Raw genomic sequence first — 13,243 nt, 5'->3', positions numbered from 1 at the left:
TGCCGAACCGCTAGGTGACGGGGACGTAAACACACCAGCATCGGTTGTCAAACGATGTTGGGACACATACACACGCACACAAACACATACACACGCATATACGTATATATGATGGGCTTCTTTCAGTTTCCGTCTACCAAATCCACTCACAAGGCATTGGTCGGCCCGGGGCTATAGCAGAAGACACTTGCCCATGTGGTTGGTAAGCAAGCTACTTACCACACAGCCACTCTTGCACCTATAAACCATTTTTACCATTTTATGTCCTTTGGTCATTGGACAGTGGCCATGCTGGAGCATCACATTAAAGGGCGTACTCAAACAAATTGACGCCAGGGCTAATTTTTTTTTCAAAGCTTGTTACTCATTCTTCTTCTAGACTTTTATCTTTTTAACACGTTTGTGCGTGTGTATGTGTGTGTGTATATCTCTCCTTTCTCTCTCTTTTACTTGTTTCAGTCATTTGACTGTGGCCATGCTGGAGCACCGCCTTTAGTCGATCAAATCGACCCCGGGACTTATTCTTTGTAAGCCCAGTACTTATTCTATCGGTCTCTTTTGCCGAACCACTAAGTGACGGGGACATAAACACACCAGCATCGGTTGTCAAGCAATGCTAGGGGGACAAACACAGACACACAAACATATATATATATATTATATATATATATATATATATATATAAATATATATATATATACACATATATACGACAGGCTTCTTTCAGTTTCCGTCTACCAAATCCACTCACAAGGCATTGGTCGGCCCGGGGCTATGGCAGAAGACACTTGCCCAAGATGTCACGCAGTGGGACTGAACCCGGGACCATGTGGTTGGTTAGCAAGCTACTTACCACACAGTCACTCCTGCACCTATATTTATACATATATTTATACATATTATTATTATTAATAACAAGTATGGAGACCTGTACATCCGCAAAATTTATCTTATACTTATATACAGGAAATTATAATGACCTACACGTGTTTCCACTGCATTGACTACTCACTGTTGCAAACACAACCTTGTATTATTGTTGTTGCAGCTTCATCAGGGTTCGTCAATTCGGTCATCCTTGAAATGAGGTGATGGAAGTTGCTTTTTGTTCTGTGGGATGTGGGGGTGGGAGGGGAGTTGTTATTTATAAGCATGGGCTGCTGACTTCAAATTATAAATAATATTATAAAATAATATAAAAATTCCAATAATTTATTTTCTTGAAGATGGAAATTTCATTTTTCTTTTTGTCAGGAAGATCTGGTTGCTCTTTCTAGCAACCTGAGTGACCAGGTAAAGGCTCTCTTGTTGCCTTGTCTCGTTCCCTTCATCACTTATTTAGTCCCAAGTTGGATCTGATTGAATAGATTTGATCAAAGACGTCCCAACTGTGACCATTCCATCTTTCTACCCAGACATAATGGACTCTATGTGTATGTCACAGGATAGAGGTTTTTCTATTCTGTATATAAAAAAAAAGTTTGGCTACTTTTTCTAGCAGGTCATGCTACCACATACAGGCTCCGTCATTGGTCTGTCTCAGTAATAATTTTGTTGTTATTTAGCCTCAAATCAACCCTGATACAGCAAACCTGTGTTGCTATAAAAACATCTCTGGTTATTAAAGAAGGGTTTTGTTAGGGGAGTGGACCCAGAAGTTGTTCACAAACAGCAGCAGTAATTTTCTTCAGCTGAATACACGTCATTGATTGGTTAAAATTACCCAAATACAACAACTTTAACACGAAATAACTTCTAAAATACAAAATCTTGTCAAAAACATTAAGAGTAAACCGTGTTCTATGTGACACATTCTACAAGTATCCGAAGTTTCAAAGTGTTTATTTAAAAAAAATTAATTAATAATTCTATCAGTCAGATTAAAAAGATCACCTGTGGTTTACACGGCAAATAAGAAAGTGGAGAGGATATAAAATCGACAGACATCAACCAGTAAACATTGAAATATGTCTATCTGTTAAATTAGATGATTCCACACTCATGTATGAGTGATACAGAATAACGAGCGGAAAACTGGTAATTGCATAAACAAGAATGTATATACATACATATATCATCATCATCATCATCATCATTTAACGTCCGCTTTCCATGCTAGCATGGGTTGGACGGTTCAACTGGGGTCTGGGGAGCCCGAAGGCTGCACCAGGCCAGTCAGATCTGGCAGTGTTTCTACAGCTGGATGCCCTTCCTAACGCCAACCACTCCATGAGTGTAGTGGGTGATTTTATGTGCCACCGACACAGGTGCCAGACGAGGCTGGCGAACGGCCACACTCGGATGGTGTTTTTATGTGCCACCGACACAGGTGCCAGACGAGGCTGGCGAACGGCCACGCTCGGATGGTGTTTTTATGTGCCACCGACACAGGTGCCAGATGAGGCTGGCGAACGGCCACGATTGGATGGTGTTTGTTAAGTGCCCACAGCACGGAGGCCAGTCGATGCGGTACTGGCTACGGCCACGTTCGGATGGTTTTCTTGTGTGCCACCGGCACTGGTACCATAAAGGATACAAATTCCATTGATGTTCATCTATTTTGATTTGTTTTGATTTGATTTTCACTTGCCTCAACAGGTCTTCACAAGTGTCACAAGAAGGAAGGTATGCACAGGTGGACTGACAAACAAATGAGTAAATATATCAATGGGTGTGGAGGTACTAATTCCTTACGGCCGTTTCTGCCACAAGGCAACAAAATCTTCCAGGTTATCTTCACTTCATTGATATGCAGGGGTGAACAGACAAGGCTTGGATAACGGATGTGCCCCTAGGCTTCGTCAGAGGGTTCAAGTTTTAGGGAGCTAACACGTATAAAAGTCAGTTAAAAATAGAGAAAGTGTGCTTATCCCTTTGAATAAATTAGAGAAAGAATAAGAATAAAAGTGAAATACAACAAAGTACAATAGTGTGATGGGCATAGCATAGGGGATTAAGGTGCAGACTTCCAATAAAAGGTCCATAAAATCCATGGTATTCCATCCAGGGGTGGGTAGGTGAATAAAGTCACTTTCAGGAGGAAATTTTGCAGGCTGCAGTTCACATTGTTTTTTCCATTATCCAGTGGAAACAATGTGGGATTGAACCTGGGACCATGTGGCTTGGAAGCAAGCTTCTTACCACACAGCCATGCCTGTGCCTATACACAACCACAAGCAAGTGTACACACGAGGATGGAAAGTGTTGCTGAGGAGGTCACAGATGCGTGACAAAAGATTTCCAGACAATGGACATGAGTTAGAATAAGAACAGTAATAAACGAGTGAAGAATGAATATATTGTCAGTGTGTTTATTAGGCAGACAAAACAAAAAAAAATGACCATCTTGAAATTACAACATCTGTTTCTCCACATGGTTTCACATCAGGAATCTTGCAACACAAATTCATAATGTTATAGAAACCTGTGTATTCACAAAGTTTTGGTTGACCTGAGGCTATAGCAGAAGACACTTGCCCAAGCCTGAGACCGTTTGGTCGGGAAGCAAGTTCCTTATCTGTCCAGCCACGCCCGTGCCTAGCCTAAAGTGGACACCAAAACGATGATGATAATGTATGTGCATGTGCATTTGTAGTGACCAATAAAGAGATGTGATCAGTGTTTGTCACCAAATGAATTGTCTGAGACCACTACAAGTGACCAGTCCTAGAAAATGACCATAACACAATCCCCATCAATGACAGCTGACCTCTGACCATGTTACATTGTCCCTCTCGCTCCAATGTCCACTGAAGGCTTGACCGGGTTCTTTCTCCTTTACAAAGTGGACACTCACTCATAGCTTTTCACCAGCTGCATCTGGGCATAGCGACTGTCCAGTAGGCTGACAACTGCATCCTGGATATTCTCCACTTGCTCTGGTGGACAATATTCGTCTGAGACTGACCTGTCAATAGATTGAGAAATGACCTATGAATATGGAGCAATCAAGGGGAACATTGAAAGTCAGTAGGGTACCTTTTAACCCCTGTACCTAGTGAACTAGGTACTATACACACCTGTTCCTAATTAGCTGACTATCATCCACAAAACCTGTACCCAAGTAAAGAATATTACAATAGTTGCTAACATAGGGATAAGATCATACAATAATAATAATAATAATAATATAATAATAATAATGGTGTGCTTATGATTCTGGCAGCTCATAGCCTGAATAATAATAATAATAATAATAATAATAATAATATGATCGCATCTCACTCCTCTGGAACTTCACCATTCAAACTGACAGAAAGATAGATGCGAATAGGCCAGCCATGATATTGAAAGACTTCAGACAAAAACCATGGCTTCCCATTGATATGACTGTCCCAATCGACATAAATGTATCTGTCAAGACCTACCAAAACCTGAGCAAATATAAAGACCTTGAAATAGAAATTGGCAAAACGTGGAACCTCAAGACTACAGCAATACCTGTTGTCATAGGTGCCCTAGGAATGATAGCAAAAGGGGCTGATTGCTACCTAACTCAGATACCAAGAAATCCCAAAATGGCAGAAATTTAAAATATATTGCTCATAGGAACTGCACATATCCTACGCAAAATACTTTCTATGTAATCTCAAGTTTTAAAGCAAACATAATTTTCTTATGCTTTCTTAAACATTCTCTAGAACAACACTATGTACAAAACCAAATATATGACACCCTAGGCATAACACCAACATGAACTTCTAACTTGTTGTCTCTTGAGGTCTCTGGGTGAAATTTGGAGTCAACTTGTACAAATACAAAGCAAAAGTCAAACATAATAATAATAATAATAATAATAATAATAATGATAATAATAATGATAATGATAATAATAATAATAATAATAATAATAATAATAATGATAATAATAATAATAATGATAATAATAATAATAATTATAATAAAATAATAATAATAATATATAATATAATAATAATAATATTAATAATAATAATTAATAATATATAATAATAATAATATAATAATAATATATTATTATTAAAATAATAATAATATAATAATAATAATAATAATAATAATAATAATAATAATAATAATAATAATAATATTATTATTACATAATAATAATAATAAATAATAATAATAATAATATAATAATAATAAAATAATAATATTACTAATAATAATAATAATAATAATAATATTATTATTAATAATAATAATAATATTAATAATAATAATAATAATAATAATAATAATAATGGTTTCAAATTCTGCTGCAAGGGCAGCCATTTTGGGGACAAGTGGATTACATCAACCCTAATGTTTCACTGGTACTTATTTTATTGACCCCCCAAAAGGATGAAAGGCAAAGTCAAACTCAGCAGAATTTGAAATCAGAACATAACGACCAAATGAAATACCACTAAGCATTTCACATGGTATGCTAACAACTGTGCCAGCTTGTCGACTTAATAATAATAATAATAAAAATAATAATAATAATAATAAATGCCCTGATGCAGTACCAGGCAGTGGCTCTCATGGCTTCTGATCTTAACTGCTAGGAAGTGTTATCATGTACATTGTTTTGTCTTGGTATAAAAGATGGGCTACAGCAAATATTCTGCTCAATACCACAGATTTGCTTGTCAGTTGTTTGACCTTAACCAGTTGAGCTGACGATATGTGCATCTCTGATCACGAGCAGAAGTAGTGGGGGAGCATCATAGCATCACCTCTGGAAACATAGGTGTTTCATTCAACATCCTTAAACAACCCTTATTCAGGGACCTTTTGAGAGGGATGGGTTACTCGACCAGAAGAAAATTCTAACTGAGCCCCACCTGCAAGGTCATGTGCTGTTTATATTCATATGAGATCACTATGTCGGGCATATATGGTTGTGATGCATGTGCCTGGTGTACCCTTATCAGACGGGTAGTCATGATGGGTATATTGGGCTTCGTATATTCTAGTTCAGTGTCACTTTGATGGCATGCACTGCTCTCTCACTCAATAATAATAATAATAATAATAATCATATTAATAATCATATTAATAATAATATTAATAATAAAAATATTAATAATAATAATAATAACAACCTACCTTGCTATTGTAACCAGCTTTGGTTTTGGTAAATGTGACATAAAAATGTCAGTGTATTTGATCAACTGTTCAATTTGTGCCAGAGAGCTTACATGGTGGGGCAGTTCAGTGTCATCACACGTGCAGCCAGCATCATGCAGTATAAGGAAGTCAATTGGGGTTGAGGAATTTTTATGCAGGCTGTCCACAAGACAGGTCAGCAGATCACTTCTGAAAGAAGAGAGAGACACAGACAATTGGGACATTGTAATAATAATAATAATAGGAGTCGGGAAGACACTCGGCAAGAAATGGAAGCAAATTTGAAAGAAGAAGAAAAAAAAAGATAACAACAACAATAATAATAATAATAATAATAATAATAATAATAATAATAGTCGTCGTCGTCGTCGTCATCATCGTCATCGTCATCATCATCATCATCATCATCATCATCATCTAACATCCATGGTTGATCAGCTTTCTGTTCTTTCTTTTTCTCATTGATTATTGCTCTCAACTCATTCGCTTCCCCACCATGAGCTCTGGCTGAGGATGCCAGCCACCACCTCTTTGCGCACATGCTGCCTCAGTCGTTGCACCAAGTGCTCAACTTCTTATTTCACTGCAGAGTTTGCTTGACAGTTTGACAGGACCCAGAAAGCTGCACAGCTGCATCAAACTCCAATGTCTGTTTTGGCATAGTCGCAAGAGCTGGATGCCCTTCCTAATGCCAACCACTCTAGAGAGTGAACTGGGTGTTTTTTTCTTATGGCACCAGCACTAATAAGGCCACCTAATAACTTGCAAGTCAGGAAAAAAGACCATCACCTAAGAGCAAGGAGTATTTGAGAGGGAGGAAAGGTGGCTTTGTGTCAGGTGCTGGGAGGTGAAAGTATGACAGGACAAGAACAAGAGTCGTGTAATAAAGACCAGAAGATACAAGGCTGACAAAGAGATACCAACTCGCATACACACACATATATATAAGGGGCTTCTTTCAGTTTCCTTTTATTACTATTCAAAGATAATTGCCAAAGATGCCACCCAGTAGGACTGATCTTTGAACTAAGTGGTTGGGAAGCAAGCTTCTTAATTATGCAACCCCAACTATGGCATACACACACACACACAGACATACAGATAGACAGACAGACAGACTCGAATATCTTTACCAAGGATTGAACCAACAGGGTGAGGAGTGGCTATAAGAGGAATTTAAGTGAACAGATATGGAGATAATGATTTACAGAAACAGATTAAACCTTGGGTTTTAATGTATAAAATATATATCCATGTGAAAAGAGAAGGCTTGGATTCCCCTCGAGGCCCCTTTTTGCCCTGCTAACTTAGTCTTTGGTGAAAATATCACAGCATAAGATCAAATCCTTTAAGCACTATCAAGAGTTTTTCTCTAATGAGATTCTCTCAAACACATCTGTTGTCTCTCATAGTCTTTATGTATATGTTTATATATATATGTGTGTAGGTGTATATATATGTATATATATATATATATATATATATATGAGGCGCAATGGCCCAGTGGTTAGGGCAGCGGACTTGCGATCGTAGGATCGAGGTTTCGATTCCCAGACCGGGCGTTGTGTGTGTTTATTGAACAAAAACATCTAAAGCTCCACGAGGCTCCGGCAGGGGGTGGTGGCGATCCCTGCTGTACTCTTTCGCCACAACTTTCTCTCACTCTTATATTGGCCTGCTCGCTTAGCCAGCGGGGTGGCGTCATTTGAAGGTTAAAACAATGCGAAGCGCATTGTGACCAGTGATGTGTAGCAACATCTAATAGCCTGGTCGGTCACGGTGATATATATATATAGCTTTAGGAAGGGCATCCGGCTATAGAAATTCTGCCAGATCAAGACTGGAGCCTGGTGCAGCCATCTGGTTTGCCAGCCCTCAGTGAAACCGTCCAACCCATGCTAGCATGGTAAGTGGACATTAAACGATGATGATGATGATGATGATATATATATATATATATATATAATAATAACTGAAGGATTAATTATTTGCTGAAGGCAAATTCTTTTCATACTAGTGGCTGCCATGATTTCGGAGCAAAACGAATCCTTTGCAGCGCAGACTTCAATATGACGGGTTAGGAGTCTCCATCATGGTAACGTGTGCTGAGGAAGCTGAGGCTATTTTTGCCAGTGCAGAAACCAGTCCACGTGGGTCCAAATACTTGAATGTACATTGGGAGATTGTCTTAGCCCGTTTACCTTCGTACAGTGTATTTTGGTGATTTAAATAAGAGTTTTGACTGTTATTTCCAGCAGGTAGACATACTTAGTTTGTCCTTTGATTAACTTGAGGCAGCAAAGAAGTCCACTGGGCCAGCATGTGCAACCTGATCCCTGCTGGTCAAACCCCCAACCCAGGCATTCCCATCATGGCACTGATACTGCAGAACTGGGTTGGGTGTGAAAACCAACTTTAAAGTATATATTTAGATCTTTTTGAATTACCAATGTTGTGTTCGGTTAAGACCTATTTGGGATGAAAAATCAATAAACTGATTCCTTATGGGGTTTTCCATTCAATCAGGATGAAAAATCGATAAACCTATACCTTATAGGATTTCTCACTAAAATTAGCTACACCCCATTTTCAACCATAACTTTTACCAATTTTGATGTATTTTGTTCAAACTTGATGCTGGCATTTCTCATTGGATCTTTGAATGCTTTAAGTTCTCCAGAAAGAAAAAAAAACAATCGATGAGTGGAAAAATCAATAAACCGATTCCTTATGGGATTTCCCAATCAAATTGTCTGCAACCCATTTTCAACCAAACGTTTACCAATTTCAATGGATTTCGCTAAAATTTGACATCGGTGTTACTTAGTTTGAAATGAAACAAAGTGCTTTATTAGCTTAATAATCCTAACTTAATCCCGGGCAACGCTGGGCTATACTGCTAGTATATATATAAAAATATATTTATAAATATATATGTATATGCTGAGACCCCCTTCGGTCATGACTGACCATGGGATTGCACCTAGAAAGTTACCCTCCCAGGCACAAGTTCAGGCAAGGTTGTTTATGAAAACCAGCAGTTGCCCATGCATACCGGCCTCTCCTCTCCATGCCACCAATGTTCTCCAAGGGAAAGGCAAAGGTCAATACAGCTTGGCACCTGTGACGTTGCAACTCATTTCTACAGCTGAGGGAACTGGAGCAACATGAAATAAAGTGTCTTGCTCAAGAACACAACACGCAGCCCGGTCCGGATTCAAACTCACAACCTCACGATCGTAAGCTCAATGCACTAACCGCTGAGCCATGCGCCTTCACATATGTGTGTATATATATATAAATATATATATATAAATATATATATATATATATATATATATATATTTAATATATATATATATAATTTCTATATATAATATTATATCATATATTCATATATATATATATATATTATATATATTTTCATATATATATATATTTCATATATATATATATATATATTCATATATATATATATATATATTCATATCATCATCATCATCATCATCATCATTTAACGTCCGCTTTCCATGCTAGCATGGGTTGGACGGTTCAACTGGGGTCTGGGGAGCCCGAAAGCTGCACCAGTCCAGTCAGATCTGGCAGTGTTTCTACAGCTTGATGCCCTTCCTAACGCCAACCACTCGAGAGTGTAGTGGGTGATTTTATGTGCCACCGACACAGGTGCCAGACGAGGCTGGCAAACGGCCATGCTCGGATGGTGTTTTTATGTGCCACCGACACAGGTGCCAGACGAGGCTGGCAAACGGCCATGCTCGGATGGTGTTTTTATGTGCCACCGACACAGGTGCCAGACGAGGCTGGCAAACGGCCACGATCGGATGGTATTTGTTACGTGCCCACAGCACGGAGCCAGTCGATGCGGTACTGGCTACGGCCACGTTCGGATGGTTTTCTGTGTGCCACGTGCCACCGGCACTGGTACCACAAAGATACAAATTCCATTGATGTTCATCTATTTTGATTTGTTTTGATTTTCACTTGCCTCAACAGGTCTTCACAAGTGTCACAAGAAGGAAGGTATGCACAGGTGGACTGACTACGTCCCAGGTAGGGGCCACAGGTTATGGCCTGACTAGTCTTGCCGGGTCTTCGGATGGTGTTTTTATGTGCCACCGACACAGGTGCCAGATGAGGCTGGCGAACGGCCACGATCGGATGGTGTTTGTTACGTGCCCACAGCACGGAGGCCAGTCGGAGCGGTACTGGCTACGGCCACGTTCGGATGGTTTTCTTGTGTGCCACCGGCACTGGTACCACAAAGATACAATTCCATTAATGTTCATCTATTTTGATTTGTTTTGATTTGATTTGATTTGATTTGTTTTGATTTCATTTTGATTTTCACTTGCCTCAACAGGCCTCCAAGTATCACAAGGAGGAAGGTATGCACAGGTGGACTGACTACGTCCCAGGTAGGGGCCATGGGATATGGCCTGACTAGTCTTGCCGGGTCTTCGGATGGTGTTTTTATGTGCACCGACACAGGTGCTAGATGAGGCTGGCGAACGGCCACGATCGGATGGTGTTTGTTATTGTGCCCACAGCACGATGGCCAGTCGATGCGGTACTGACTACGGCCACGTTCGGATGGTTTTCTTGTGTGCCACAGGCACTGGTACCACAAAGATACAAATTCCATTGATGTTCATCTATTTTGATTTGATTTGATTTTCACTTGCCTCAACAGGTCTTCACAAGTGTCACAAGAAGGAAGGTATGCACAGGTGGACTGACTAGTCTTGCCGGGTCTTCGGAAGGTGTTTTTATGTGCCACCGACACAGGTGCCAGATGAGGCTGATATATTTTCATATATATATTTTCATATATATATATTATATATATATATATATTATAAATATATATATAATTATAAATATAACTCGCTCTGCGATTTATCATTATAAATATATTTATACATATATATTATTATATATATATATATATAGTCCAACCCATGCTAGCATGGAAAACAGACGTTAAACGATGATGATATATATTTATAAATATAGTCAGAGGGAAACTAATCGCATTCCTTGAAGAAAATAACTTGCTGAGTGATACCCAGCATGGTTTTCAACCAGGTAGGAGCTGCCTGACCCAGCTCTTACAGCATTATGACTGGGTGTTGAGGCAGTTACTCAACAAATCAAATGTGGATGTAATATACCTTGATTTTGCAAAAGCTTTTGATAAAGTGGATCATGGGTATGATATGCCACAAACTGCGTGACCTCAGCATAGCTGGAAACTTGTAGAGTTTTTACATGACTTTCTGAAAGATAGGAGCCAGGCAGTAGTGGCCAATGGAGCCACATCAATGGAAATGCAAATAGTGTACGGTGTTCCACAGGGCACTGTCTTGGGACCACTGCTTTTCATAGGGGCCCTCTCAGTTATGCTCTCAACTGCCCAGATAGCCACCCTTGCAAGCTATGCAGATGATATGAAAGTCTTGCAGAAAATACAGAACACCAGCGATGTTGCACACCTGCAGCAGGAATGAAACAATTCACAGATGAGGTGAGGATAATAATATGCAGTTTAACGCTGAAAAGTTCCAAGCCCTGTGCTACCAGCATCCAAAACTGAATATGAAACTTACAGGGTACAACGGTCCACAGGGAATTTCAATCCCAGAGCCTAAGTCAGTGAGGGACCTGGGTATCGACATGAGTGATGATACCTCTTTCCAAGTGCACATTAACAGTATGACGACAAAGTGCAGATGACTGGCTGGATGGATCCTGAGAACATTCAGAACCAGAGATAAGGAAACCATGATGGTCCTATGGAGGACATTTATCCTCAGCCACCTATATATAAGCATACACAATAATCAGTTTTACAATTTTATATATATATATATATATAGATAGATAGATAGATAGATATATAAAGAACTGGGGTATTTCGGATTGTTAGACAGTGTGTGAGAGAAAATTGTGATGTCACAGGGGAGAAATGCGTCCGCATGGATGATGGTGCACTTGCTTTTAATGATTCTGAAAAGAAAGAGGCTTGGGGAAGCCATTATGAAAGGCTACTGAACGTGGAGAATGAATGGGAGGAGAGCCTGCCAAATGTTGACCCAGTAGAGGGACCAGCTATCCGAATAGGCAGCTCCCTAATAGATAAAGCAATTAAGGGTATGAAACCAGGAAAAGCCCCCGGCCCATCTGGAATCACTGCTGAGATGCTTAAAGCATCTGGTGGTCTATGGCCTAGTCACCCGCATTGTAAACCAGGTAATTCATAATGGAGTCATACCCAATGACTGGCGTAGCAGCACCATAGTCAACTGCTACAAGGGTAAAGGTGATGCTCTAGATAGAATTAACTACAGGGGTATTAAACTGCTGGATCTGGTGATGAAAGTCACAGAGAGGGTCATAGCACATCTCATTAGGGAGAGAGTCTGCTTAGATGAGATGCAGTTTGGTTTTGTGCTGGGTAGAAGCACCACTGATGCCATATTCCTGGTACGACAACTGCAGGAGAAATACCTAGCTAAAGATAAACCCCTCTACTTAGCTTTTGTGGACTTGGAAAAAGCCTTTGACAGGGTCCCCCCAATCCCTTATCTGGTGGGCGATGCGGAAAATGGAGATTGACGAATGGTTAATAAGGGCTGTACAGGCCCTATACAGAGAGGCCGTTAGTAAAGTTAGGATTGGCAATGAGTATAGTGAAGAATTCCGGGTAGAAGTAGGGGTCCACCAAGGTTCAGCCCTCAGTCCCCTTTTATTCATCATAGTCCTCCAGGCAATAACAGAGGAATTTAAGACGGGTTGTCCCTGGGAGCTCCTCTATGCTGATGACCTGGCCCTCATAGCAAAATCACTACCCAAACTAGAAGAGAAATTTCGGGGATGGAAGCTAGGTTTAGAATCAAAAGGCCTTAGAGTCAATGTAGCAAAGACCAAAGTCCTAGTAAGTAGGAAGGCAAACACACCACACACCCCTTCTGGTAGGTGACCCTGCTCGATCTGTAGAAAAGGTGTAGGTAGAAACTCCATAAGATGTACCCAGTGTAAGCTAGGGACACATAAGAGGTGCAGCACCATCAAAGGAAAATTGACTGAGAAGATAGCTTTTGTGTGCAGCAGATGAACAGAGGCAATAGAC

The 13,243-nt window shown here is 39.8% G+C and overlaps 1 protein-coding gene across 3 annotated transcripts in view; it reads right to left on the bottom strand.

The window, feature by feature from the left end:
* Nucleotides 1-3,295: 3,295 nt before the first annotated feature.
* LOC115226093 (UPF0489 protein C5orf22 homolog) overlaps nucleotides 3,296-13,243 on the bottom strand; it is a 52,083-nt gene continuing 42,135 nt past the window's right edge. For 2 of the 3 annotated variants that reach the window (XM_036514872.1, XM_029797072.2), the window contains exons 8-9: nucleotides 6,073-6,282; nucleotides 3,296-3,907 (exon numbers count right to left, since the gene is read on the bottom strand). In XM_036514872.1, coding sequence (XP_036370765.1) covers nucleotides 3,793-3,907; nucleotides 6,073-6,282 — 325 coding nt within the window. In that variant the 3' untranslated portion in view covers nucleotides 3,296-3,792. The remainder of the gene's footprint in view (nucleotides 3,908-6,072; nucleotides 6,283-13,243) is intronic. The other variant, XM_029797073.2, reaches the window with a different exon arrangement.

The sequence above is a fragment of the Octopus sinensis genome, linkage group LG29 (genome assembly GCF_006345805.1).
Source record: "Octopus sinensis linkage group LG29, ASM634580v1, whole genome shotgun sequence".
Taxonomy (NCBI): Eukaryota; Metazoa; Mollusca; class Cephalopoda; order Octopoda; family Octopodidae; genus Octopus; species Octopus sinensis.
This window is presented reverse-complemented; position numbering and strand designations above follow the sequence as displayed.